General features: G+C 42.7%; 7 protein-coding genes across 14 annotated transcripts; 3 read left to right on the top strand and 4 right to left on the bottom strand.

Moving 5' to 3' along the window:
- Positions 1 to 51: 51 nt before the first annotated feature.
- On the bottom strand, positions 52 to 5,460 carry LOC117641379 (putative sodium-dependent multivitamin transporter). Of its 2 annotated transcripts, none has more exons than XM_034378644.1 (12): positions 5,323 to 5,460; positions 4,697 to 4,917; positions 4,465 to 4,624; positions 4,108 to 4,173; positions 3,607 to 3,658; positions 3,170 to 3,237; positions 2,821 to 2,975; positions 2,093 to 2,342; positions 1,642 to 1,739; positions 1,114 to 1,309; positions 740 to 1,002; positions 52 to 657 (listed from the first exon to the last, which is right to left on the bottom strand). In XM_034378644.1, exons 2-12 carry the CDS (start codon positions 4,912 to 4,914, stop codon positions 384 to 386), a joined length of 1,800 nt encoding a protein of 599 aa, XP_034234535.1. In that variant the 5' UTR covers positions 4,915 to 4,917; positions 5,323 to 5,460; the 3' UTR covers positions 52 to 383. The 2 variants fall into 2 exon arrangements, with proteins under 2 accessions (XP_034234535.1, XP_034234534.1); XM_034378643.1 differs by having other exon boundaries at positions 4,697 to 4,933; positions 5,323 to 5,410.
- A 1,129-nt stretch (positions 5,461 to 6,589) lies between these two features.
- LOC117641686 (dnaJ homolog subfamily C member 10-like) lies at positions 6,590 to 11,231 on the top strand. The gene is made up of 13 exons (XM_034379202.1): positions 6,590 to 6,749; positions 7,067 to 7,229; positions 7,312 to 7,531; positions 7,618 to 7,829; positions 7,920 to 8,138; positions 8,237 to 8,461; positions 8,529 to 8,655; positions 8,725 to 8,943; positions 9,039 to 9,314; positions 9,423 to 9,559; positions 9,633 to 9,772; positions 9,892 to 10,093; positions 10,189 to 11,231. Coding segments are annotated over exons 1-13 (2,370 nt in total). The 5' UTR covers positions 6,590 to 6,747; the 3' UTR covers positions 10,417 to 11,231.
- Positions 11,220 to 15,042, bottom strand: LOC117641687 (amyloid protein-binding protein 2-like). Of its 2 annotated transcripts, none has more exons than XM_034379203.1 (10): positions 14,749 to 15,042; positions 14,539 to 14,652; positions 14,341 to 14,461; positions 13,853 to 13,979; positions 13,443 to 13,611; positions 12,961 to 13,373; positions 12,732 to 12,865; positions 12,499 to 12,641; positions 11,905 to 12,067; positions 11,220 to 11,840 (listed from the first exon to the last, which is right to left on the bottom strand). In XM_034379203.1, exons 1-10 carry the CDS (start codon positions 14,869 to 14,871, stop codon positions 11,596 to 11,598), a joined length of 1,752 nt encoding a protein of 583 aa, XP_034235094.1. In that variant the 5' UTR covers positions 14,872 to 15,042; the 3' UTR covers positions 11,220 to 11,595. The 2 variants fall into 2 exon arrangements, with proteins under 2 accessions (XP_034235094.1, XP_034235095.1); XM_034379204.1 differs by having other exon boundaries at positions 11,220 to 11,828; positions 14,749 to 15,036.
- Positions 15,043 to 15,195: 153 nt separating this feature from the next.
- Positions 15,196 to 17,831, top strand: LOC117641688. 4 transcript variants are annotated; one of them, XM_034379206.1, is made up of 8 exons: positions 15,215 to 15,322; positions 15,409 to 15,581; positions 15,666 to 15,929; positions 16,032 to 16,194; positions 16,274 to 16,493; positions 16,567 to 16,670; positions 16,756 to 17,128; positions 17,217 to 17,831. In XM_034379206.1, coding segments are annotated over exons 2-8 (1,623 nt in total). In that variant the 5' UTR covers positions 15,215 to 15,322; positions 15,409 to 15,579; the 3' UTR covers positions 17,714 to 17,831. The 4 variants fall into 4 exon arrangements, with proteins under 4 accessions (XP_034235099.1, XP_034235097.1, XP_034235098.1 ...); XM_034379208.1 differs by lacking the exon at positions 15,409 to 15,581 and having other exon boundaries at positions 15,196 to 15,322; XM_034379207.1 differs by lacking the exon at positions 15,409 to 15,581 and having other exon boundaries at positions 15,221 to 15,408.
- Positions 17,832 to 17,986: 155 nt separating this feature from the next.
- On the bottom strand, positions 17,987 to 21,770 carry LOC117641692 (SET and MYND domain-containing protein 5). Of its 2 annotated transcripts, none has more exons than XM_034379214.1 (10): positions 21,644 to 21,770; positions 20,905 to 21,003; positions 20,663 to 20,790; positions 20,454 to 20,574; positions 20,207 to 20,337; positions 20,016 to 20,124; positions 19,807 to 19,935; positions 19,341 to 19,521; positions 19,044 to 19,266; positions 17,987 to 18,933 (listed from the first exon to the last, which is right to left on the bottom strand). In XM_034379214.1, exons 2-10 carry the CDS (start codon positions 20,950 to 20,952, stop codon positions 18,768 to 18,770), a joined length of 1,236 nt encoding a protein of 411 aa, XP_034235105.1. In that variant the 5' UTR covers positions 20,953 to 21,003; positions 21,644 to 21,770; the 3' UTR covers positions 17,987 to 18,767. The 2 variants fall into 2 exon arrangements, with proteins under 2 accessions (XP_034235105.1, XP_034235106.1); XM_034379215.1 differs by lacking the exon at positions 21,644 to 21,770 and adding an exon at positions 21,560 to 21,578.
- LOC117641691 (serine--tRNA ligase, mitochondrial) lies at positions 21,765 to 23,860 on the top strand. Of its 2 annotated transcripts, XM_034379211.1 has the most exons (5): positions 21,765 to 21,870; positions 21,947 to 22,830; positions 22,899 to 23,101; positions 23,177 to 23,347; positions 23,448 to 23,860. In XM_034379211.1, exons 2-5 carry the CDS (start codon positions 22,201 to 22,203, stop codon positions 23,791 to 23,793), a joined length of 1,350 nt encoding a protein of 449 aa, XP_034235102.1. In that variant the 5' UTR covers positions 21,765 to 21,870; positions 21,947 to 22,200; the 3' UTR covers positions 23,794 to 23,860. The 2 variants fall into 2 exon arrangements, with proteins under 2 accessions (XP_034235102.1, XP_034235103.1); XM_034379212.1 differs by lacking the exon at positions 21,765 to 21,870 and having other exon boundaries at positions 21,907 to 22,830.
- On the bottom strand, positions 23,808 to 27,594 carry LOC117641685. Its single transcript, XM_034379201.1, has 10 exons — positions 27,446 to 27,594; positions 27,050 to 27,207; positions 26,862 to 26,951; positions 26,695 to 26,784; positions 26,472 to 26,583; positions 26,273 to 26,379; positions 26,138 to 26,173; positions 25,909 to 26,054; positions 25,746 to 25,817; positions 23,808 to 25,673 (listed from the first exon to the last, which is right to left on the bottom strand). The coding sequence occupies exons 1-10, from the start codon at positions 27,557 to 27,559 to the stop codon at positions 24,064 to 24,066; spliced, it is 2,535 nt and encodes an 844-aa protein (XP_034235092.1). The 5' UTR covers positions 27,560 to 27,594; the 3' UTR covers positions 23,808 to 24,063.
- Positions 27,595 to 27,643: the final 49 nt, after the last annotated feature.

The raw sequence follows: 27,643 nt of genomic DNA, 5'->3' as shown, positions 1-27,643 counted from the left end.
GCCACAGTGTGCTGCTGGGGCACTTTTCTGAAACGGGGAACGTCGAAAATGACAAGTAGCGACATGACAGTGTTTATTTTGGCACGAATGTTTTTTTTTACAATACAGGTACAGATCGTCGGATGTAACAATGTTACAAACATGTCATGTTTGTGGCAGTTCAGCAGCGAGCGAGGGGGAAAAAGAGTCCTGTCCGGGCGCAGCAGGGTGGTTCCATACAGCATGCTTTCGTCGACGTGTCTCTCTACCGTCGTAGAGGTGCGATAGAAGCAGCAGCAGTGAGCGACCCCTTTTTCTGGCTGACCGGCTCTATCCGGCCCCCAGCGACCACACGACTCCAATCAGCCCGCAGGACGTGGGGCCACACACTAAAGTCTAGCTGACTATTCCTTGGCCGCGTCCTTGGCCGCGCTTAGGGTCCGAAGCTCGAGCAGCAGAGCCTCCTGGGTGGCGGGGTCATCGCCGTGGTCGTCGCCGCGGTACTTGCCCTCGGGCAGGAAGCGGCGCGACACCGGGGCCACGAGGCGCGGGTCCACGTCGGCCAGGTCGTTGCGCCAGCCGGCCAGCGCGGCCACGCTTGCCACCAGCAGCCCCGTCAGGATGGCCAGCGGCTGGTACCACAGGTAGGATATGCGGAACAGCCAGAACACCTCGGAGCTGCAAGCACAGCGTACTCTCAAAACATTTCGCTTCAACTTGTGCAAAATGATCCTTGCCCTACGCGTCCTGCTGGTCCTACTTGTCGTGCGGCCTGAGGTGCGCCAGGGTGACGTTGGGCGGCGCGAGGTGCGGGCAGCCGTCCACGGACACGGGCTTGGGCGTGTACTGCAGCGCGCCGCTCAGGATGTTGGCCTGCGCCCCGATGACGGTCACGCCCACCATGGCCGCCGCCACGGCCGCTCCCAGCAGCGCGGCGCGCGTGTTGACCCAGGGCAGGAACAGCCCCGCGATGAAGAGCGTGAACTGCGGGGCCGCCGCCATGGCCGACAGGCTCGCGTTGAGCTGCGGAATGCAGGCAGGGAGCAGGGCATTGACCGAGGCACGAGACCAGATTTTGGCACTCCAAACAGAGCGCCACTGGAGTGACTGGAATTGCAGTGCGGTGTACAGTACCTGGACCACCATGCCGAGGTGCTCCACGACGAACATGAGGGCGAGGCAGACCAACCCCGCGCCCACCACGACCCCCCTGAGCAGCCAGCGCGTCTGGCGCTCCGAGGGCGACCTGCCGGCCATGCTGCGCAGCCCGTCCTCCAGCACCACGGCGGAGATGGAGTTGAGCCCCGTGGACAGCGAGCTCATGGCGGCGCTGCGGGCGGAGGCGGCGGACAGTCAGCGGGGGAACTACAACCATCTGCCGTATACCCTTTTCGCCGAGCCCACGTTCGGGTGTGCACGTATTTTGCCCAAGAGCTAGCGCATTTTGTGTGCTCGAGGAAGTTTGTCGCCCGCAAAATAGTGTTACTGTTCCACACTTGGATTTGCAGTGCGGATCCAGAGATTTGTTCAGGAGGGACAGGGAGCGGATATTGCAGTTGTTGCCTGCTTACAGGGGCAAGGTGCGACGCCCCCCCCCCCCCCCCCCCATTTCCCCCTCCCCCTCCCCCAGCCAGCTCAACACCTTCGGTGGACTCGTCGCACCTGAACACGCCGGCGATGAAGAGGCCCGTGAGCCCTGGCACGTTGGCGAGCACGTCCAGGACGAACATGGGGACGATCTGGTCCCTCTTCTGGGCGATCTGGAACAGGGGACGGACACACTTCGAGGCGCGTGCTTCAGAGCACGCCATTCGAACTACAAACCTGACTGCCTACTTAAGTGCTCTTCCATATGCCTACTTGCAAGAACACACTTCGAAAGAGCATACGTTGGCAAGCAAACACGTAACTCTATGCTACGCGCATAATGCATTCTAAGTGTATTCCTGGCGGAGTTTGCATTTGTAAGTGTACTTGCAGGTATGCATTGGAATGTGTTCTTAGGAGACTGTCAGGTTTGTAGTGCACATTGCATTTCTCTCCTTTTCCAGAGGGCGTTGGGAGGCCGATGAAGACCCAAGGGGAACTATATATCTCTGAGTATGTGACGCACCCCGACGGTGAGCGGGTCGCAGTCGTGGTAGTAGGCGGCCGCCGTGAAGCCGCAGAAGCAGGCCAGCAGGTTGAGGCAGACGGTGCAGACCATGAAGATGGCCGTGGCGCGGTAGCAGGCGCGCAGGCTGGGCAGGGCCATGTAGCGCTGGATGATGCTCTGGCTGAGGCCCAGGTCGGCCGTGTGCCGCACCACGCCGCCCAGTATCAGCGAGAAGATGGTGTGCCGAGTGGTGGGGTCCAAGTCCCAGCTGCGAACATGAGGCGTCTGGAGTCTATATCATTTCTCCTACCTAAATGTTCGCCTACCTGTCTATTTCGCCTACCTATATTTCGCCTACCTAATAAAAATATTGAATAAAAATATTTAATAAAATATTGCCATTTTTCGCCACTCCACGCACTCCGGTGACTTCGAAACGAAATGCATTGTTTTTTATAGCACGGCACGTTTACATTTGAACAAAACGCACATTTTGCACATTTTTTATCGTACGTATCCCACATTTTATCATATAATGTGGGATGATTGGTTTGTCGTGGGCACGAGTTTCACGTTAATTTAGGTTTCGCTGACATCTCTTATCGGGGTATTTTTAAATCCCGATAGATTAATTTTGGGCGTACTAGGGTCGACGCCCCCCCCCCTTTCCCCCTTATTTGACAGCGGCACCACAAATAAATCCGAGCAGAGGAGTCCCTGCTGCAGGGCTGCAGGGCTGCACTCACACTGGGGCTTCAAGACGCGTCGTGTCCATGTTCCGCTGCCACACGGTGCCCAGCCCGCCCACCTCCATGACGCCCTTGGCGACCACCAGCCCCACGCAGAGCAGCATCATGACGGCCTGCACCGCGTCTGTCCACACCACGGCCTTGACGCCTCCCTGACGAAACACAAAGGGTCAGTTCCAAATTGTCATGCAGTATCGGCACGGTGAATGAAAGTCTCGAAACTAGAACGAGGCGGCCGGCTAAAGATAGCGCATCCGAAAGAAAGAAGTCTCGCTCCGCCTCGCTCGGTATCCAGAGAATTTCGTTTACCGAGTGTCGGGGCATTATCAGCAGCAGACTTGCTCACCACCGTGGTGTAGTAAATGCAGATTACACACACTACAGGCCCCACCACGTGGAGGTTGATTCTCGTCACTGCAATCAACGAAAAAAAGGAGTGTCAGATGAAACTTTTTTCACTTCCCCACTTAGCCACAGTTTTCTCAACCTCTGCGTTAGACTTGGGACTCTCAGGTTCACTGTGCGCAGGCGCTGGAGTCATGCTAAATCAAGAACTGGAATAGAAAAAAACAACCTCGAGCTTTACGCCAAAAAGGGATGACTTACACCTGCCTTGTGTAGGGAATTCCGAGCCACACTCGCTGTCCTCCGAAACCGTTTAAAACAGCAGTTAACGATTCGCGCCGTTCCATCTGCGCGTCAATCGTTAACGCCAAAGGGTATTGCTTTTATGCCTTTCTTCCATCGGTGTGCATGGATCACATACAGAGCTTTGCGACTCACCTTGCTCGAACGCCAGAGCGGGCACGTAGATGACGATCGGAAGCCACACAATCTGGAAAGAAAGGAAAGGCATCATAGTTCTGTTTCGACGGGTGCGGCTGCGATTGGGGGGTTTCGGAGCAGTTTAGCGGCGACACTGATAATCCCAACGCAATGAGTAATTATCGTGTCATTGTGCATTTGAACCCGTTTTCATCGCACTACTTGGTGGCGCGATGCTTGTCAAGCAAAGTGCAATTCCCATGCATTAGAATAGGGAATTTTCGGGCCGCATCGCACGTAAGGTGCGGAGTGGCCATGGCATTGCGCGTACGGTGCCATGTCACTTTCTCAATGCATCGCATCGTACGATCTGTAGCCTTTGGAATCACAGTGAAGGTGACGTCATATGTTTAATTCGCGGTGCGTCGGGCCGCGGGCCTTGTCTCTCTCTCGCACTCACGCAGCTAGCCCTTATCTCCTTTTCCACATATAAACTCGCTGTTGATTTTTCGCACTCACGTGGCTGACGAGGAACAGGCACGATGCGATGAAGCGGGCCTTTCGACTGAAGCGGCGGTCCAGGTACTGGACAAGACAGTGTCAAACAAACAGGATAAAGAGTACAACTGGTAAAACTATGGCGTACCACCGTCAGATGCTCAAAGTTGCATCATTCATGGAACAAAAAAATAAAACGATCCGAGACGTTTTCATTACAACGCGCAGGGCTTTCTGGCCCCGGATTTCCCTCTCTGAGATTGCCAAAATTTGGCGCCCCAGGCCGCGGGCACCGCGGGAGTGCCAAGCCAAAATTTGGCATTCTGTGAGGGAAATTCGTGCGCAGAAGGCCAGATGAGGGCATTCCAAGAGGCTCACCTCGTACACCGACAGCGTGCGGAGGTTCCTGAAGACGGGCAGCAGCTGGTAGCCCAGGAGCAGCCCGGTCAGCGGGTAGGACAGCGCGTTGTACACCACCTGGCCGCCGAACACGTACACCTCGGCGGGGTAGCCCAGCAGCGCGATGCCGGAGATGAAGCTGGTGGAAGTTACACTCTTTAACTTTCCAATCAATTTGACTTATTTGAATGTTTTTTCTGGATGAGGCTACCTTGCGAACAGTGACAGTGCGACGGGGATGGTGCCCATGCTGCGGCCCCCGACGAGGTAGTCCGCCTCCGACTCGTTGCCTTGCGGCGAGCAGTACGCGAAGTAGACCCCGATGAGGGTAGACACGGCCAGCATGATGGCGAACACGCTTATGTCCACCCAGCCCATGGTGTGGAAGTCGTCCTCCAGCAGCCCCTCCGCGACCGTCGTGGTGTCCATGGCCTGCAAGAGGAACATTCTGCACATCCTTTATGTTGCACATACGTAGGCTTCTGCATGATATTATCCATGACAGCGTAAAAATTACACTTTTTATGCGTAACAGTGAGCAGAAGCTTACGCATGAGCAAAACAGTGTGTACAAAGTGCTTAAGGATTTGGTGTGTACAGGCGAAATCTCAGTAACGATCCTTCCCTCTAATGCCAAACTCCGGCGACTCCGAGGAGGTAAACTCTGTAAAATCCTGTGACTTAGGCCTCAAACGCGGCCTCAAACCAGTCGAATTGAGCTTAAATGGTCCAAAAAGACCCATCAATAGCTTAATTTAGGAAAATTTCTACTATTGGGCCGCATTATGCATTCTATTTACTACTATACGAAAATGACGAGTGCACCCGGGCAACTACCTGCGGTGCGTTCAGTATCCGTGGATGGGCGAAGTCGCGGTCGCAGTCCGCGGCTGCTTCAGAGACTGTCTTCTCGTCAGAGGTGTCCTCTAGAGGTACCCGAGAGGGGCCTCGGTCCTTATCAGCCAGCCTCGCAGGGCAGCCTCACGACGGGGCGTCTTGGGCTACTGGCTGATTCAAAGTCCCTGCAAAGTTTGCACCATTGGACTGTTTCTTGTCCCATGAATGATGCAATTTTAAGCACATCCGTCGGTGAGACAAATTTGTGTCCACCAGGTGATACAAATTGGAAAATGATATGGTAAATTGCTACAGACGTCGGAAAATTTGTCTTATCTGTTGGACACAAAGTTGAATCACCGACGGATGAGTTGAAATTTCATCATTCGTTGGACCAAAAAAGTCCTGTGACAAGAGGTGGGCGGGATCAGTGATATCCTCACTTTCGGGGCAGTAACTTAATTTTGTTTTTATTGAACAGTTACCGCTGCGCCGCACCTAGTGCTACCACTTTTTTCAAGGAGTGCAAAGTGTGACGTTTTGCCTCCCCGTCAGGCGGCTCTCTTGTCTGTCTTGACTTGCCTCTCGTGAGGGCGGCGGCCCCCTGCGAAGGCAAAAAGTCGCTCTATGCCCCTGTTAGCACACAGCAAAGGCACACAGTTCGCAGCTGTGCTCGGGACTGCATACTGCAAGGCACACGCCTTGGGAGAGGTGCATGCCATGCACTCTGCAGGTTGAAGTGTACCAGTGGGATGGTAATGTGTTGGTGCTTAGTGTGTCGAAAACTCGTGTCCTCGGGGATGTTTTGACCAACATTTTCCCCACCTAAAGGCATCTGTTGTTTTCCAAACGGGCGCCCCCTTTTGACCCCTGAAAACGATTAGCTCTCGCATTCTCGTCCCTGTTTCGATCTCGATCACACTGCGTGGGAGGCGCTTAGGCCGTACTGCCGCAACCTGCCTGCAACTGCTGCAACTCTGGAACCGGTCCGCGGTCCAGGTTCGAATGGAGCTCCCTCATGACACCACAAAGGCCTCTGTCATTGGTCCAGCTCAGCGTCCTGTGGCCATATGTTCCGCACTAGTGCTGTCGGCAATCGAAACACCACCCGGCTTCTGTGCTCTGCCCCGGATCGCTGCCAGTGCTGCTGGGCAAAGCGGAAGGATTTCGAGGTGCAGCTCTGCGGTACCCTGCGGTACCGTGCGGTGCCGCGACCCGGGCGCCGCCGGGTCCAGCCGTGTCCCCGTTTCAAAGTTTGAACGCAGGGCGCGCACAGCGCTAGCAAAGCCCGTCCGGTCCGCTAGCAGAAGCGTGGGCGGTGAAGATGGCGGCGTCCTAAGAGCCTCTCCTAATTTGTTTATCAAAGTTTTGTTCCTCATGTCCAACTTTCTCCTGTATTGATGGTTTAAACCTGACACAACAATTATGTAAGCGTGTTGAAACTCTTCATTGAATACGGTTATGGCGTACTACGTTGTCTGTATCTACTTAGGGTATAGCCCTAACCTACAGCTTCTCTTGGATACTTGGTCTGCTGCACAGTGCATTGACTTCAAAAAGGATATTTCATTCCTCGTATTTTTGCTGGATTAGCTTGTATTGGTCGTGTGGTTCGTCCTTTGCATCATTGATGTCGATTTTTGTTCCACACTGGCTGAACTTCATGAATGGGTCTTCTGTTGAGCCATGTATCTTCTGCTTGCTGTATCATTCATTTTACTGACTTATTGGAATTTCTTTTCAGGCATTCCTTTACAGCCATTTTTTTTCTGCTCGTGTGTTTTCAAGTTGCTTTTGCTGGTGAAGACTTTTATCAGTTACTGGGAATAGCTAGAGATTCTGACACCAGAGAAATTAGAAAGGCATTTAAAAAGTTAGCAGTTACACTTCACCCTGACAAAAACCAGGTAAAGATAATAATGAAAGAAAAATACTCTCCAGCCTTATATGTTTGCTCTTATTTATTTTCTTTTAATTGGCAACCCACAGGATGATGAAAACGCACATGAAAAGTTCATTAAACTAACTCGGGCATATGAAGTTCTAAAAGATGAAGACCTGAGAAAAAAATATGATCTACACGGAGAAGATGGCTTGCCAGGATCAAGTAATCAGCAGCCAAAATATCACAGCTACTCATACTATCGAGATAATTTTGGCATTTATGATGATGACCAAGAAATTATAACATTAACCAGAAGTGATTTTCGTAGGTGTTCTTGAATATTTTTTAAAGATAAAATTACATGATCAAGGCTCTATGTTAAAGTAATATGTTTGTTGTATTTGTTTCAGAGCAAAGTGTTCTCAACTCCAATAGCCTATGGTTCATTAACTTTTATTCAGCTATGTGTTCTCATTGCCACACTCTTGCACCTGTATGGAGAACTTTGGCACAAGAAATGGAAGGTGTCTTAAGGTTTGGTGCTGTTAATTGTGAAGATGAGTGGCAGCTTTGCCGAAGTCTAAACATAAGATCATATCCTTCACTCTACTTGTACCCAAGTGTGAGTTAACATGTAATTGTGGTTCTTGTCTCTGTTGCTTTTGTTTATTTAAATTTTTGGAAACTATTTAATGATTATCTTTTATTACAGGGACATAAATATGAATATGACAGATCTCTTCCAGAGCTCCGTAAATTTGTTTTAAGCAAGCTAAAAACCAATCTTATTCACATTCGTAGTAATCAGTGGGTGAATCTTATTAAATCTGATATTAATAGAGGGCTGTCTTGGGTTCTGTTCCTGTGTGGAGGAAAGCAGTTTGAAGAATGTCCGTCATCTGAAACTCGCCTTAAAGTTGGCTCCATTCTGGTAATATTTTGTTTTCAAAAAGTTGCACTTTACTGCCTTTTGCCACTTTCAGAATCCTTGTACCTGGTATATGCTTAACTTGAAACATTACATTACAGGAGGGATTGGCTGGCCAGGGATCAATTGATTGTGATACAGATGAGGAATGGTGCAAAGAAATGAGTCCATCAGGAGCAAATATTGTTTTTTGGAAACGGGAAGGTGGAATGGATTCAGTTGATGGGCATTATCATGACATAAATAGTCATGATGCTCAGGAAATCACTAGCCATATATTTAATCTTCTACCAGATCCTGCTGATCTGGATGAGGAAGCCTTTCAGGTACATTTTACTAAATAATCAAAGCAATAATAAATCAAAAGGGCTCTAATAAAATTTACATCAACAGGAAATTCATGCTCAACTCTCCCTTGACCCTTCCTCGTCCTGGCTTGTCTACTTTTATATTGGTTCACCTGAGGAACAAACCAAAGAATTGAAGAAATTACCTTCACTTCTTCCCACCCTGAGAATAGGTTAGTAACTGTTATTTAACACTAACAAGAATGAAAAACTTGAGCTTCATTTTTCATTTATCTGTGCAGGTCGGGTGCATTGCGGGAAACATTCCAAACTTTGTACCAAGTGGCATGTTCATCGATATCCAATGTTTGCTGTGCTGAAGCCAGGTGGTAAATTTGAGGTGTATCATGGCCGGGAGATCGCACATGATGTTGCTAACTTTGCCAAAGAGAGTAGTGCTGCTCCTAACTTACACACACTCTCTTCAGAAGATTTTCCAGATGTGCTGCACAACTTTGAAGGTATGCTTACATCGTAAGGAAACAATTTAAAGAAAGAAAAAAACTACAGTCTATTTTGTTTCAATTAAAAATCTAAGAAACTTATTTTATGCCAGGTACAAAGAGTGCCTGGTTTGTGGATTTTTATGCACCATGGTGCCCACCCTGTATGCAGCTACTCCCAGAGCTTCGAAAAGCAAGTCAACAATTTGAGGACTCGGTCAATTTTGGTACAATTGATTGCACCGTTCATTCAAACCTCTGTCAACGCTACAATATCCACGCATATCCAACCACAATGTTTTTCAATAATACTCAATCAGAGCCGTTTAGGGGGGCCCATACAGCCTCTGAAATTATTGAATTTATTCAAGAGATGTTGAATCCAACTGGTATGGTATCATTTGCCTCCTCCAAATTTCATGGACCTATTGTGTACGGTACATGCCAGCAACTTAATTCCTTTCCATTTTGGTTTATAATAGTTTCTTTCATTACAGTTGCAAAGCTGTCAGAAACAGACTTTTATGAGAAAGTTGGAAATAAAAACAAAGAAGAACTTTGGCTTATAGACTTTTTTGCTCCATGGTGTGGGGCCTGTCAAGAACTAGCACACCAGTGGAGAAAACTAGCCAAGGTTTGATTAATTATTTAATAAGTCTCTAGTTATTTTAGAGGTAGTTGTGTATGCAGCTTAAATTGTTTTTCAGATGGTTTCGGGAATACCTAATATTTTCATCGCTCAAGTGGATTGTACAATTGAAAGGGCTCTATGTGCAAACCAAGGTATCCGCTCGTATCCCACGATTCGATTATATCCTGTTGGAAGTCGTGGTCTCAACTCTGTTGCGTAAGTAGATCACTGGATTCAAGTCCTTATTTCTATTCAGCCTCATGTAACTTCCAATCAGTTCTTCACATATTATACAGAGTTAAGCTCACATTTTACTAAAGTATTGTTTCTTACAGCATGTACAATGATTACCACAGAGATGCATATACCATTCGGGCTTGGCTGTTCACATTTATCCCATCTTCAGTGATAGAACTCACTGAAGAAACATTTGAAAAGCATGTTCTCCACAGTGAAAAGCCATGGCTTATTGACTTTTATGCCCCATGGTGTGGACACTGCCAGCACTTTGCTCCAGAATTTCAGCTGCTAGCCCAGGTAGTAATCCGTGGAACAAGTTTACAATTCTTATGTATTGTGATTAATAAATATATCTCTAATAACCAACTTTTTCCATCTCACTACATTTTCAGAAACTTGAGGGCAGAGTTAAATGTGGTAAAGTGAACTGTGATGATCATAGAGAAATGTGCCGCAAAGCTTATGTTAGAGCCTATCCAACTGTCATGTTCTATTATCCTCAAACAATATATCCTGACCAGGGAGAAGAAATTAATTCCCAAAGATCAGACCAAATACTCAAGCATGTTGAGAAAGTTCTTTTAAGTCTAGGATCCGAACCTTCACATGATGAACTATAAGTATCAGAGCGGTAATATGGGCTATAGTGTTCATAGTCACTTTTAATTCGGTTTTGATACATGTGCTTTCCCAGAATATAATGCATGAGGGAAACTGGATGTTTAGATGATGACAAATGATTGCTCTTCAATTTGGTGGTGCCTTTGGCTTAAATTCATTTCCAATTAATGAACCCATGAAACATTGCCAAATCTGCCACAATTCTACAAATTGTGATCTCTTTTCCCAGAACTCCAATTTATTTATTTTTCTGTTTTTATCATGTTTTATAGCATTTTACCTGCTTTCACATTTGTTTTTTCACCATTTTCCTTTTGATTTCTTTTCTTTTAAGTAAATTTTGCATATTTTTACTATTTTTATGTTCTAAGTCGTATATTGAATGTGATTACCCTGAGATAAATTTTAAAACTGTGTTTATTTTTGTATCACACCTTTCTCTTTTGGAAAGGCTTTTCCTAGAATAATTTTAATTATTGCTTATTTATGTGTTGCTGTACTCAAAAGGGACTACAAACTTTGTGCCAAAAATGTTGTTCCTTTGGTCTTTTATTGCTGCATCACATGGTTTTTTCACTGTTGTAATTTTTGTTCATGGAGTGCAGTATATTTTATACTGGAATGCGGGGAAGGATGGTTTAACTTCATTAAAAATGAACTTAATTTGGGAAAATGTATTATTGCCTTATAAAAGATGCTCATCTTAATCAGAATGAGCAGTGTAGTTTGTGTTTACCAAAGCTTGTCAAACAGTGATAATATAATGGTGTTGAGTGTTTGTGATCTGAGATTAAAAACTTAATTTAAATGTTAACTTTTATTTTTCATTCAAAACTTTCCATGATTGTTCGCGCGAAGCGCGAAGCGGTGGCCTACCTTGCCTTGGGCCGCTCGTCCATGAACAAGGACGGTTGGCCCCGTTCCATCGGTCGCGTTGCACATGCGCGTTGTTTGGTGAGGTGAGTCACGTCCTTGAACGAAATTTTTACTTTCCTGTTTGTTCTTGCTTGCGTGGCTGCTATGGGTGAACAGCTGAAGTAGCATGGTTTGGTTATTTTGTCTGTTTTGGCACTGTTGCAACTGAAGCTTAACCACTTTTTCTATTTCAAAGAAAAAAGTTAAACACTGCACAGAATAATTGCTCCGACGAAATACAATGTGTAAAATTGTAAGTCCTATCAGTCTTTAAAACAGTAATTTAGGAGATCAGGAAGTGGCACAATGGGACCACTCTCTTCCAAGTCTTTACAGTTGTTCTGCACACTCAAATGCCTTCGCACTGCTTCCCAATGACTTAAAGTGGTAATGTAGTGGTTCATCCTCTCTGTGTTGCCAAGTTGTTCATAACAGTGGACAAGGCCTTCATAGTCCTCTCTCAAACCAGAGTACGTCTCACCATAAAATTTGATACCTGCAATAGAGGCTAATAATTATACAATTGGATAGGACACAATCACTTCACTCTCAATCTTAAGTCAATGATATACTTGTTTCAATGGAGCGTAAATATAGTTCTTCAGCTTTATGGTACTGATCAAGGTCCACATACAAACATGCTAGAGTACTAAGTGATGATACACGATCTCCGTATTCTGTCCCAAAAATCTTCTCCTTAACTGCATCTGCTTGAAGCAACAACGCTTCTGCTTCCTGAAAAGATGACAGGCAAGGTGAATAAAACTGGAATTTATATTTGAAACCAAATGACAAATGCAAAACATGATAGAAAAGCAAATGAATGACTTGTATGCTACTGGTGTGGTGACACTCATTGAACTCGACAGATACCAGTACATCATTACAGGCCAGAGAAAAGCAGTTCTGATTCTAGGCATGTTCATCATTTTTAATGTGGCCATGATTTATCACAATGTACTCAAGCAATTCTCTAGAATTAAAACTTCTCAGTGCATAAAAATTATTAAAACCTTGCCTCAAGGTAGACAAACCCCTAGCTTCACAGAAAATTGAACATTAACGTACAGTAGCAATCATGAGCTCTTAGGATATGTTTTACCAGAGACAATCAATTCTTCCTTGTCCATGGAGAAAAGAAAGCGGTTCAATCAAAAATTAATTACCTTGTACTTCTCAATTAAATGGTAGAAAGACCCCAATTCATGATAACAATGAGCTGTCTCTTCACTATTGATACCACGAGCTTTTATTGTCAATTCCAGTGTAGTGATGTGAAGTTTTTCAGCTTCCAGCAATAATGAATTATCTGAAAATCGTTAAGCTACATGATTTAGATGGGTTACACGGTATAGCTAGAGGGTAGAAAAAAGTTTAAATCAAATTACTTGAAACATACCAGGAATGCTAGGGTCTTCTTCAAATGCTAAGCCCTCCAGAATAAGACCTTTGACCCCTAAGGATGATGCCAACAATGGATGATTGGGAGGCAGAATTGCCTCCTGGATACTGATAGATTCTTCAATGCATTCCCTGAGAAATTGGCAAATACATAAATGTTTTTCATCAACATACAGAAAAGAGAATGATAAATAAAGCACTAAAAGCAGAAAGAGAAAAGCATTTACCTTGCTCGCACATATTTTTCATTCCAATACAAGGCATTGGCCAGCTCCTCCAAAGCAAACGCCACATAGATGTTTTTGTGGCCATAGATTGCCTTCCTCATTTCCAGTGCTTTAGATAATACTTCAACACTGTGGTTGTTACCTGCACCAGTGGGATCTTCAGGACAAAAGCAAACGGCATCATCGTTCAACAGGATATTTCCATAGTCAATAATAACATCAGGTAGCCTATGGTCACTTGGCTCATAAACTTCATTTGCTATTCGTAGAGCTTGCCGAATTAGAACTCCTGCTTTTTTAGACTGCCCTCTCATAAAACAAATGTGTGCCAGTTGCCTCAAAATGTTGACAGTTGTACTGGCCGGAAGTCCAGGAACAAGCTCTCTCAAGGATTCAGCACTCCATTTTAGGGCCTGGAAAGACAATCACTTCACCTCTGATCCAGCAAAGATACCACTCCAAGAGCTTATAGGAAAACAAACCTCATTGAACTCAGAAATTGTGACAAAATAAGAAGAAATTTCATCATATAGAGCAGCCAAATTCGGAAGTTCATCCATTTTCCTTAATGTGTGGATTAATTTTTTGATCTCCTGATAAGTGCTAGTAGCCTCAGGAAGAAGGTTGGATGCAACTTGCACATTGAGTAGGCTTGAGCCAAGAAAGAAAAGTTCAGAACCAGTGAAAGTGGAAGTCATAAAACATTACCAGCCAGCAAAGAGCACCTTTCAAGGATATGTGTGCCAATATAATTACACCAATTTTTTCTTGAAAAAGTATTAATTAATTTTATCTCTTGAAGGCTTCAGGCAGGTTTTAGGCACATTTAAAGTGCACACAGCCTATCCCTATGGGACTTTAATCCCTGCTAGCTGGCTAAAATCAAACTTACTTGTGATAACAATCTAATGTTTTTCTGAGAGATGTAGGGGTCTGTGGGGCACTCAGGCAGAGATCTCTACAATGAATAAGCACAACTTCACTGTCCTTCTGCCAACCAGCATCATTCAAAAATTCACCTGACAAACGAAACAATTTTAAGATCAGGAAGATTAATGGAGTTACATAATGAGCAATGACTGAAGTAACAATTTGATTTAATTGAAAACCGAATTCTAAGATGTGATAAGGGAATCAAGCAGTGAACAAGGATAAAGTATACGTTGGCAGGTTTAAAGATAAGCTAACAAGGAGTGTGTGCATCAGAAAAAGGAAGTCTAAAAACTTTACAAGAGGGATAGGCAATGTGAGGTCCCGTAAATAATTAAACGTAGATGGTTTGGAAGGTTTCTTCAACAATGCTTATGGATATTTAACTATAATAACTTACTGTAAGGGCAGCATGAGGCTATGAGCTTGGATCAATAAAGCGTGACTTACCTAATGTCAGTCCCAAATCGATGGTTTGTTGAAGTGCGGAGCACATTTGAGAGTGCAAACATTTGCTTGCGTATGCATTTGACAGCTCCATTGAAATATTAAAGCCATGATCCATCAAGGTCTGCAAGCCCACAGGTTTGTAATGATAATTATCAAAAGCCACGTTCTAGCTATAACTATGTGCTCAACAATCAATACCTGGAAACATTGAAGCAGCTGGGTCTTTCTGTGAGTTACCTTCAGCATTTTATAAAAAATATTCAAATCAATGAGCTCCAAACCCAAAACGCAGATTTTCTTCTCTTCATACAGCTGAAACAAAAAGCTATTGGAATCAGTAACAGAAGTTAGAGGTCAGAGGACGACCAAAAGCAACATATTGTGGAGAGGCGAACGGACGACACGCACCTTAAAGTAAATATCACACGAGATATGTTCCGGTATAGACTTGAGCTCACTTTTGAACGAGTAGAAAGAGGTCACAATTACTGAAGAACTCAGATCGTAAAGCGATCGTGAGGTTACAGCCATTGTTATTCGTGAATGAATCGCTTACTAAATGCCAAACAACGCAGATCCCATTGGACAGCCCTCGAAGAAGTGACAGGTGACCAGAGGGCTGCTCCAGAGACTTCTTCTTGTTGATTTTGTCCAAAGGTCCAGAGCCAGGCTGGGCATCTTTCGAGTCCACTCCCAGTCTTTTGCGTTGCAGACCGCTAGTGCTGCCAACCAACTTTTTCACCCAAAATCGCAAAATGAAGCGGGGCGCTGAGATAAGCTGGAAATCAAATTTCCGCGCGTGCTTTTTAGCGGGCTTTTCGCCTCAACGCCCTTGAACCCCAATGTGAATACAGTCCGCCCCACCGTCCACCTCCCGCCCGCTCCCCCTCCCCGCTCCCGCTTCGCCAACCGCCAAAAGCCAAATGTTTGTGTTTGTCCCTGATAAAGCGGTGTTGTAAAGTCAGAGCCCTTCCAAGCGACGGTATTTAGTCGTTTGTCTACGTTATTGTTGTTTTAAATTTAAAGAGGTTGTTGGTACTGTCGCAGTGTTCGAATTCGAACTTTCAGGTTCGTTGAAATCGAATGTTGCTTCTCTTCGTCTGCGTCCATAACCTCAACAGTTTTAAGTCGTTCGTGGTAGTTTGTTTATGTTGATCAAATTTTGCTGAATCTGTAAAGTTACATCATAAACTTTACATCGGCTTTGTAATCGTTTATTTCTTTTACACAAAGGGACTAATGTAAGCCCATCCCTGATAGCCATCAATTCCTGCTTTTCTCTAATTGCCCAGATGTATAATTTGTGTTGTTTCTTTTATTTCAAGGTGTGATGCCGGCATGATAGCAGACTTATGTCTTGGGGCTCGGTACTCCAGCTTCAAAGCCTTGGAGTCGGCTATTGACAAATTTTCCAAAGAAACCAACTCGGTCTATATTGTGAACCATAGTCGGAGTGTTGAACTTGAGAACAAGATTCGGCCACCCAATAAACAGATTCCTCTGTGTCTCAAGTATAAGAATATTAAATATGCTTGCAAACACTATGGAAAAACTAGAAGTAATAGCCGTGGACTGCGTCCAAATCAAAGGTAATTTTGAAATTGAATGCTTTTATATTTTCGCTTTGTACTTGAATTGTATTTGCTCTGTGTTAATGACTGCTGTTTCTTTTTTTTTTTACTTATTCCTAGCTCATTCAAGATAGGCTGCCCATCCTACTTTTATGTAGCTGCCAATACTAAAGAGTTGGTAGTTGAGAAAATTGAACTGAAGCATAGTCATTCTTGTGATCCGGAGCTGGTGCAACTTTATCCTGAAAGACGCAGTCTCTCTAATGCTAGATGTGATGATGAGGTACTTTTCCAAATTGTTAAAAAAAAAAATCACTGGTTATCCATTTGTCTCATCATGGCTTCCTTGCATCTGTTTTCAGGCTGAAGATGGGTCAGGCGTTTCATTGAAAAGTGTCCGTGAGGATGTCTTGGATCTCTTATCAATTGGTGTTGAGCGGCGCCGCATTTTAAATTACGTGTGGGCTACCTCTGGGAAAAAATTGTTTGCTGGGGATTTGTCGAATATTGCAAAGAGCATCAAAGATACCCTTCGGGCAGTTTCTTCGGAAAGAGCTGAGCATTTGCTGGAACAGTTGAAAGGTGAGCAGGTTTTCTTCTTTAAATGGATTATTTGTCCTTTGCATCTTATTAACAATGTTTTGTAAACTTTCAGAAATGGAGAACAAGCAGAATGGTAGCACATATTTGCCCAAAAATAAGCTTGGTGGCTTGAGTGCCATGAAGCGGAAAGTTCCTTTCTCACCAGAAACTGTCGTGGTAAATATTAATAATAAGTTAACCCACATCTTCTGCTAAGCAATGATAAGTCCATTACTGAACTTTTTACTCTCCAACATTTTAGAAAACGGAGATTATCTCCAATGAAGATTCATCAGAGCAGAACTACTCAGTAATATATGAAGGTGAACAAGGTGAACAAGGTGACAATACAATGTACGTCACGGATATGGTGTATCAAGAGAATACGGAAGACATTCAGTACCAATACGAAAACCAAGATGAAGCTACAGGGAACGAGAATGCTACTACAAGTTGGAGTGAAAATAGTAGTCTGGCTGATGTAGTCAAGTCCATTCTTGGGCCAAATCAGGAAGGCCCTGTCATTCTCCATGTTAACAACTATGATGGAGTTGCTGTTGTCCAAGTTGCTGATCCTCAAACCTATTCCACTTCTGAGTCTCATGAAATTCAACAATCTCCTGAAGAGGAAGAAGGTAATTTTGTAGTGTGCCTCATTGTTGCTCCTTTTACTTAAACCCATGTTATAATCCTTTCATTAATTATTTTTCAATTTCTTTCTAGTTATCATCCCTGAAGCAATACCAGAATCACAACCTGTCACGAGGCTCGTTGTGAAAAAGTCTGCTGCTCAGAAGAAACCTGTTGTTGTCACAGCCGTGCCGGAACATTCTAATAAGAATTCTTCTCGAGACAATCTTTTGAAGTCAGCACAATTGAAACAGGCTGGATCAACGTCTGGGCAGAAGTCACCGTCTAAAATTGAGAACACAGAGAGCAATGATGATAACCTCTCAGATGATGGGAATGAATTTGGAACCCAAGATGATTCAAGTGAAACTCACAGTGATCACAGATCAGTGCTTGAAGAGGAGAGGACCATGTACCGAGTGAAAACCAAGAAAATAAGACTTCAAATACACAATTTAAGAAATTGTATTGAAAGGCAGGCTCTTGAAAAGAGAAAATTACAACTTGAGATTCAATTACTCAAGATGCAAGTTGAAGAAAAAGAGTCAGAAGCCCAACAAAAAAGGAAAGTGCCTGATAAGAAGAAATAATAAACATCTTTTTCATGATTGTAATGTTAAGCAATGGTGTAAAAATATATTTACAATGTGTACCATGATTTTCTCCAGAATTCTCTCATTTCTGTAATGTTTATCATCAATAAGTTGACTCAATGGAAAGATGTTGGAATTTGCTGGAATATGCAGTACTCAGCATTCAAAATAAATTCTATTTTAAACTGGTGGAATTTTTTTCTTAGCTTGCCTGCAGGTTGGTTGTAGGGTGGAAAATTAATACTTGTATTAAAATTAACTTGCCAATTATAAAGTTTGCACAAGATTTTAATTCGCAGATTATTTGAGTACATAATCAAAATTTACATCATTAGAGTTCATTCACAAATTTGGAGGTAATATCAGGCAACCTAATAGAAAACCATAGGAGAGGGGATTGCCTCCCAAGAATGGATGATGCAGCCTCAAAGCAGTGACTAAAATACTGTGAGAGGTTCATCAAAACCATACTCCTAGACTTTAAATGCACTTTAACACAATCTACAGGGAACTCAAAAAAAAATTAAGAAAGATCTTTTACATTAAAATATAAAGGACAAATTATGCAAACCACTTCATAAACATTGAAATTGTACAAGCAGCAGATAAACTTTTCAAGCATCTGCAAGCTGACCCTCAAAGTACCAAACAGAACATGAACATAAGGTAATCTTCAACATTAAGACAATGGAATAAGGGTATGTTCAACCATGTTCTGAGTGCCTCATTAGAAAGTGCCAGACATGACAATTATAAATTGTCAAAACACAAAAGTTGACTCATAAATTAATACTAATAATAATAAATATAAATAACCCTATCATTGGCATGTCATGATTGTGTGAAAACACTGCAATAAAAGATGCATACAAAGACACATTGACCTCACAAAATGTATGCAGCTTGGAAAAAATGAAAAACCGTATTCCGAAAATAAAACGGGTAGTGTAAAAACCCTCAGCACTACAAGTTCAATAATGCTCTTTGCAAGAAATTTAAGTTACCCAAGGTGTGTAAACTTTCCTCTAATTATACATTAATGGAGCAAGAGTTATTGAGGAGGATTGACCCCCATAGTCGTTGTACCATTCTCAACACATTCTTCATCAATCATGTCTTCTTCAGAATCATTGTCACCTTCATCGTCACTTGTAATGTCAGCATCTCCTGCTTGAGCTTCACATTTTATGCACTGGCAGTTAAACAGGTAATTTTCCCTAAAAAAGAAATAAAAACAAAAATTTTAACACAGTAAAGTTTTCAATTTTAGTACTGACATGTTCAAGATCGACAACTTTTCAAAACCATCATAAACACACTTCATTACCTCAACATTTTATGGCGAGAATGACGGCTCCTTTCAAGGGTGCATTCATCAAGATAGCTAATTGTTATTTCATCACCGGGCTGAATGTTGCGAGTAGCAGTCATCACCAGTCTAAAGTCACTGTAGGGAAATGCGGGCTCAGCGTTGGGGATGCAACTATGGTTGCAGGAGCTCTGCAGACTATACAAAGCTGAACCTTCACAATTCAAGAAACTACCCACCACTGCAAAAGAAATAGGAGTCAAATTAATACAATAAATTGAATGTAAAGAAGAGTCCGCTTCATGCAACACCCACCTTCCTCCAGATCATCGTAGAGTTTATTGATGAACACATCTAGACCTTGCTTGTCTGCAGGAGCAAGAGAAAGGGCAGAAACTTTTTTGACCCACTCACTGAGGGAGCTGGTACCAACACCCTGCCCATTAGTTCCAACCAAAGCAACAAGAGACCGGAATCCTTCAGGAGTCAGCCAGTTCTGAAAAAAAAACAAATATAACACCGTTAACTAGAAAATCCTTGCTTGACCGTAATAATTTGAAGCCACCAGGGAGGGAGCAGACTTTGATCAGTAAAAAAGCAGTTGAATGCCGGAAAAGAGGAGGGAGAGGGCAGGCTTTGATTGGTAAAATGGCAGTGGAATACCTGACTGAAGTTGACTATCATTTTTAGAAAAGAACAAAGAGCTGTGACAACTTGATTTAAAATTAAATTTTAATGTTGATAAATATAATTTTTTTAAGGCGCAGAAAAAAATACTTACATGAGAGGCATTATCTGAAGGTAAGGCTTGAAGAATCAAGGTTCGCAACATTTCCAATTGCCCCTGGAATTGTTCACCAAGCAATTTGTGTGCAATCTCGTCTTCATGATTGACAACTCGATGACAGAACTGGGATAGAACATAAAATCACAAAAATAAGTTGAAAGCCAATAAGAAAAGAGATAATAAAGTTTTCTCCCAGTTTTCACCTGCATAAAAGTATGCATGATGCGCTCCTTGTCATTTTCCTGATGAATCATTGCTATGATTCTGGCAAGCAACATGATACTGGTTGTTTCTGGTGGATAATGCATTTGCCTGACAAAAAATAGATTTTAAGTGACAAATAGAACACAGAAATGACTTTAAAACAGAGTCAAGCTATTTGTAAAATACACACTTCCAAGCATCATTTAACATTTCTAGAGGATGCTGTCCTTGGGATGCATCTCTTGTACGAGCTTGTGTGCACAAAGTTCGGTGGTATTTGGCCCAAGCCTGCTCAAGGCATGACACACTGCAATAGCGAACCTAAAACCAAGCATCATGTTAAAAACCCAGAGCTTCAGACAAGTGAAACTATAAACCATGTCATAAAAGAAAAGTTGAGACAATCTCAACAGATGCAAGCGAAGATGTCACCTTACCCCGCAAGCCCCACACTCTGTGTGTTGGTTTTTAGCCGTTACACAACATTGAGGATACGGCAACAAGAGATCTGCTTTGCCTGACAGTCTTCTAGCATTTTCTTCAGCACTTTCCAAGGGTCTGAGACAAAAATACAACAGAGCATGGTATTATTACTGTAATTGCTCCCATATTCCAAATATCTTTCAATCAATGAATTCAGAATTACCTCATACAGTAATCACAAGCTAAGTACCCATAAGCTTGGTTCCAGGCAAATTGACAACACACCAGAGGCTGCTCTTCAAACACCACCTCACCAGATTTGAAGGCCCGCAGAGCAAACAGCCCTTTGCCCTGCAAAAATTATAATGTTGAATATCAGCACAAAACTAACAAAAAAAACTCGTAAATATATTTCTTAAAATTAAAAATAAGGGGCATTTTAAAAATGAAGCAAAGTTGGCTTACCTTCATGTCATCCACATACCGCACCTCAACACCCAATGGGGACATCATGGTGGTAATATTTCAACACAATTTCAAAACGCAGAAACAAATGCAAAGAAGCTGGAAAACAGAAAGAATGAATTACAAAGCATTATTCACGCAACCTCACAAGATTTGGGCATGGGAGGACACATGCATCATTAAGAGACCTCAGAAAAACTTGAATGAGACTTGAGAAGGGGTTAACCATTGAGAAAATTCGAGACTTCAAAATTAGTGTAAATGAATGAGTACCTATAACTTTCAGTAATAAAAATTAATCAGTTTCACAATGCAAAAATCGGAAAAACACTAAACTACGGTGAGAAATGTGGTAGTCATTCAACATTACAATGCTGCAAAAACTGCCCATACATTAGAGGAGGATGACAGATCAACCTATAAACAGGAGACTTCCTGTTCAATGATTGGATACATTTTCTTTGAGGTGAAAATAATAACTTGGGACTAGAATGAGAAGAAATAAATCCACACGGGGGTTAAGCTGTCAGCAAGAATTGTCTTCGGCTCTGACTGATAACCTATCGAATTCAATCAGTGAACCCGGTACAAATACTACGCTGGCAGAAAGTTCAATTTTTAGTCTCCTTATGGGTTTGAATCAAACATATATTACGTAGTACGACGACCCGAAACACCACTAAAAATTCTCAGCACTCTAAGGACATGAAAAAAATAAGGAATTTGGGGAATAGCTTACTTTTGGGCTTGAAATTTCAGCACCACGGCATGGCAAGCCTAGCCTTAAAATCTTTGAGGCGTCGCTCGCAGAGCTGCGTCCGAAGCCGGCCGCTAGGTGGCGCTAGTCCCGACAAGGCGCTTTTGCGATTCCGTTTTTAAGATCATCCGGGGGGAAGGGGATATTTTTGGTTGGATATTCTGATTAACAAAACTACTCACTAAAGTCTAAATTGCTTTTGGCACGAAGTTAGTATTTGGTTCTGCTTTTGGTTGGTTGCCTTATCGCTTTTTCTGCTAATAATGAGAGGTAACCTATTCGTAGGGTATCCTGCAAATAACACTGTACGGTAAGCAGAAGACCACAGAAGACAAGACGCGGCATTTTCAGCGAGAATATTATGTTTCACTAAACAACGAAACTTCTCATGGACGTTTAGTTCTTAAAACGTCAACGGCTCTGCCCTTTCGATCTCTCCTTTGGACTTTGTGGCAGTGGCACCTGTGCTTTTACCTGACGCCTAAATTCGTGCTTGTGAAGCATAAAACTAGAATCGTGTTGACCCCAGTTCTATTGAAATGTCTGTATTTGGCCGTGTTGGAAATTGTTTGACATTTTTTAAACAGCCACAACGGTATATTCTTGCCAAGGCATCTGCTACCCAAGAAAGCGATGGGAAAATACTTAAAATACCCGAGCCTCAACTTGACATTGATCGATATTGTGATCCAAACTTGACTGAATATTTTGCCAATAATGTTAGCAAACGAAAAGGAATAGGAAGTATTTCAAGAGTTATAGAACTGTATAATAAACTTGCAGAGAAGCCTGATGAGATGATTCGCCGGGAACTGATTCAGGAAGCATTGAAGATACCTAATGAAACGCACGCACAGCCCGCTGCGTATGGCAATGATCCCAAAGTTATTAAGCTAATGGGAAGTACTCCAAAATATTCCTTCCAGCCAAAACCATTCGACCAGCTCATGGAGTATACTGATCAATTTCGAATGAAAGAGCTTACACCATTTGCTGGACACAAGGCATATTACTTATGCAGAGAATTAGCAGAACTAGAACATGCCCTCATCAAATATGTCGTTCAAAGATTAAGTAAGAAAGGCTTTGCGTTTATATCAGTCCCTGACATTTTGCACCACCAGATCATTGAGTGCTGTGGTGTTGCTACCAAGGGAAAAAGAAACATAGTAAGTTCTGTGGTGGGGTATTGAAATAATTGCCAGTCCTCTTTTTCCTTAAGTATTTAGTTTTCTAGGTGTATCGTCTGGATGCTGATAAGCATTTGGCAAGTGCTGCAGAAGGTGAACTATGCCTTTCTGGAACAGCAGAGATGGCTCTTGGGGGCTTTCTGATGAACAAAAAGATCCGAAGAGAAGAGCTGCCCAAGAGATATGTGGCCGTCAGCAGATGCTATAGAGCAGAAACTGCTGATGTCGCAGCTGAACGGGGATTGTACAGGTACGCAATGGTTTCTTCCGTTCTGGAGATCAGTTCAGACTCAGTTCAAATGTTAAATCACATCCCTTTTTACAGGGTACACCAGTTCACCAAAGTGGAGATGTTTGGTGCCTCAACCTCATGTCAGTCCGAAGTGCTATTGGAGGAATTCCGGGCAATTCAAGAAGAAATTTTTAACTCATTTAATCTGCACTTACAAGTTTTGGACATGCCACCTCATGAGCTTGGTGCTCCTGCTCACCGCAAGTCAGTAAAAAAAAAGAAAGCCAAGACTTTGAATTTCTATCACAAGCAAAGGAAACACTCAAGATTATAATTCAAACCCTGTTTTTGTTTTATCCCACAGGTATGACATAGAAGCTTGGCTCCCAAGCCGGAACGTTTTTGGAGAAGTATCCAGCTGCAGTAATTGCACAGACTACCAAGCTAGGAGACTCAACATCCAATGTGTCACAGATGATCCAGCTCAGAATGAGTTTGTCCACACTGTCAATGGGACAGCATGTGCTATCCCTCGCTTGATTATGGCAATTTGCGAAACACATCAGCAGAAGGATGGAACTGTGAAATTACCGGAAGTTCTTCAACCATATATGTCACACAAAGATGTAATTAAGCCCTCAAGAAGTGTTTCAAAGTTTGTGAGGAGATCCAAAGAATTTTCCAGACTGATTAATTTAGAGAAAAATTAAAGTATTCAGAGAACTTTTTTCATTATAAAGCAAATTTAATAATATACAATAAAAGGAGGGTAAAACATTGTGATTATAATTGTGCAAAGATAATGTACAATGACCTTGAAGAGTCATGACAGATCAAAATCACACATATATTCATGGCACTGAACAGGAAAAACCATTAACCATTAGCAGGGACAGGAGACGGGCAACCTACAGGCACTGTGGAAGGTTCCAGAAATTCAAGTGGTAAATCATAAGTGCTTGATGACAGAAGCCACTTTATCATAACATGTCCATCCAATTCTTCGGTAGTATTAAAACTGGATCTGTTTGCACAGAAACATGCCTTTTGTTACCTGATGCAAATTGCACTCCAACACTCATAAATTTGTCATTAATTGGCTTCTCACAATTCTGGCTTGGACTATTTGATTCTTTGGTGAGTGAATTTTTGAATTGTTGACTCTGCTCATGACTTGGTGTGACCACTGACTGAGAGTCACTAGCCTGATGTACGTGTTGAGCAGTTTGATTGCAACTATTAACTGACATTTGAAATACATCATACGAATTAGATAGGTTTACAAAGTCATAGGTAACATTTCTGCCTTTTTCATTTTTGGACTGATGTGGAATGGTTTTGGGAGCAGCCATGGAAGTGTTCTTAGGAGGGTTACACTTTGACCGAGGACAGTCCTGCTTTTCCACTTCAGATTGGTTCCTATTGTTAGCTTTGCTATGCTCTTCAGTTTCATTATGGGTATTGAGGTCTGCCAGGCGCACAAGATTGGGATGAGCTATTGGGTCTCTTTTCTTCCTCACTCCATCAGGAAATACAACTCCTCCTCTCCAAAATAGTCCATCATCACTCCATTCTGAATCTGACTCAACGTCCTTATTTTCATCTTCACCATCTCCCTCAAAACCCTCATCAGTAGGATCATTTTCAGAGTCTGAAATAAACACAACTATTTCAGGGGGGAAATTACTTGGCCATTCAGATTCTGTCCCTTGATCACCATCTGATGACCTGTGTTCAACAAGTAACTTTTCCCCTTCTTTTCTGGAGGATTCAGCCTGATGATTCATGGAGGGAAAAGCAAAATGATCAACCCTGCCTAAATTCTGCACATCTTCGTCTTTTTGCAAGTCAACATCACCATTGGCTGGAATAGGAATCAGGTCACTTCCACATATTTCTGACTGTTCATTTTGTTCTCTGGAGAATGTGGCCTCTTGGTTTTTGGAGGGTGAGGCAACGAGATCACCCCCACTCCTATTTGGGACATCTTCATCTTTTTGTGTGTCATCATTATCTGGCAGATGCTCAGGTGCATCTTTTAATTCATCTTGTTTCTCGGAGATCATTGCAACTAGCTTTTCAAACTTCTTATTTTTAGTGTTGTTGAATTTCTTTTCTAACCAACTTGGTCCTGTTGCCTTTACGGTCAGTGGAGAAAATTCAGGAATGATAGCGGTTGCAGCATGAAACAATCTACGTTTTTGCTTTTTACATGGAATTGGTGACCCCTCCGCATCATTTTGACGGTTCTCCTTACGAGCACTTGAGGGTGAGGGCTCCCTTGGAGTTGAAGGTGCGCTCTTCATATTGTTGGTGCTAGAGGAAGCTTCCTCAGGAGTTGAAGGGACATTGTTCATCTTGCCAGCACTAGAAACCTTCTCAGGAATGAGAGGGACACTCTTGATCTTGCAAACACTAATAGAGGCTGTCCCAGGCGTTGAAGAGACATCCTTCGTCAACCAAGCACTTGAAGAGACGTTCCCAAGTGCTGAAGAGTCTCTCTTGCGACAAGCACTTGTAGACGCTTCTTCAGGGCGTGAGGGCACAATCTCATTCTCATTTGTATCGAAATCTGAAGCAGTTTCATCGCCTACAAAAGAAGGTAACATAAGTGAAATTCATTCTTGTTTAAAGTACATTCTGTACATCAAAACACACTTACTTTTGTAGTCAGATAGTTTCTTATCTTTTAGATATTTTGTGAACCTTTCCCTTACTGATTGCCATGTGCGACCTGCAACAAGATGAAATTTGATTTAAATAGAACTGTGCTTTGATCTGTTTCTTTATATGATACATAACAAACCAATATATAGTACACAAACCAGGAATAGGAGATTTCTTTTGCATTGTCATCCAGAATTGGTTACCCGATAGGGGAGTACTTTTAGTAGCATGAGTAGAAACATACTTCAAAATGCTTTTGTCCTCTTTAGAGGAGTAAGCTGAACTACTGATTTTTTTGTTAACACTGAGGGAATGGGTAAGAATAAATTTAAAAGTTAATTGAACAAATCAGATTAAAAATGATAAGGTAAAGAGAATAAAAAGTACCGTTTCTTTGAATTTTGTCCACTTTTAGCACCATACCTAAAATAAGAAAGGTGCAAAATCATGTTTAGAAAAAATGATGGTATTATACTAGACCAAGTGCAGACAGAAAAACAGAAACCATTAACATAATCTAACCGAAAAGCACGAAGTTCATCCTCAGATAATTTGAAGCTATGAATGAGAGGCATTACTTTCTTTAAAAAGTGCTCTTTAAGACTTTGCCAGGAATGATTTTCGAATGTCTAAACAAGAAACAAATAAAATCATTTAAAAAAATAAAAAGTGCAACAAGAATATTGTAATCTTGACGGAATAATTGAAGTTTGTACAATACCGGCTCCATTCTCTTCCACAAAGCAGTTCCTTTCAATTCGGTATAAGCTTTCTGCTGCCTAATGAATTGAACCATTCTCTGTCGCTCCTCCCTGGTGAACTCAGCCCTGGAGCTAGAACAATTGCAAAATAGAGAATAGAGCTCCCAACTAAAAAGGGAATATTTTTTTGGTTGAGCACACAGTCTGGTCTAACTTAAAATAGAAATTTGAAACTTTACTAACTTTCTACTGCTCTTTTTAGAACGGGTATCGGACTCTACATCGTCCTCAGCAATGCTTTCATCGGACTCAGAGTCCTCTGCCGCTGATTTGCTGTGATCAAACAATAAAATTTGAAATCAGATCATATCATAATAAAATAAAACTCAAAAGGCACACTAGTTGCTTACTATTTTCTCCTTCCATCCATCCATCTAATTTTGTGAAGGAGAACATCATTTGGATCAAAGTCATCTACAAACAAGCTGACAGAATTCGACCTGAAAGTAGAAGGTTTTAAGCCCATGGCAAGATGTAGACTGTAATCTAATAATTGCTGTTGATAGACAAAGCATTTACAGAATTAGAATTGGGTTACCTGAATTGTTTGAGCGATAAAATTTTGTTCTGACAACAGCACTGAATAATAAACTCAGATTGGAACGAATCATGAAATACAGTTTGAGGGTCTTGTGGAGCATCTTCAATAATGACTGTATATGGTCCTGGACGCTCCACCACGGATCCTCCGCCGTACTGTAAGGAAAAGAATGCAAGCGATGAGTGAGTGAAGGCAGTTTCCCTTTCTGGGCAGGGCAAGGCTGGACAAGGCGGCATGCAGCAAGCGGCCTTGGATAATAAACGGCTACAGACAGCTAGTTCTTTATGACAGCGATGGAATGAAACGCACAAGTTAAGTTCAGAATCGAAACCATCAACGACGAAAAGGACAACGACACAAACTAGAATCCAAGCTTTCGAATGCACAACCCACCTTAATGTAATCCTCCAACTCCTCCTTGTCGCGACATCGCGACAAATGGAACTGCATTGGGGTACCATCTTGAGCAAGAAATAATTCTTTGCTGAATGCATAAGATTGCGCCATCGTAACAGGGCGACAGAGATATAACAGGGCGACAGAGATAGTGCCACAGAATGTGTTCAAATTCAAACGAAAAATTTTCAACCA

Source organism: Thrips palmi, unplaced genomic scaffold, assembly GCF_012932325.1.
Source record: "Thrips palmi isolate BJ-2018 unplaced genomic scaffold, TpBJ-2018v1 HiC_scaffold_15, whole genome shotgun sequence".
Taxonomy (NCBI): domain Eukaryota; kingdom Metazoa; phylum Arthropoda; class Insecta; order Thysanoptera; family Thripidae; genus Thrips; species Thrips palmi.
This window is presented reverse-complemented; position numbering and strand designations above follow the sequence as displayed.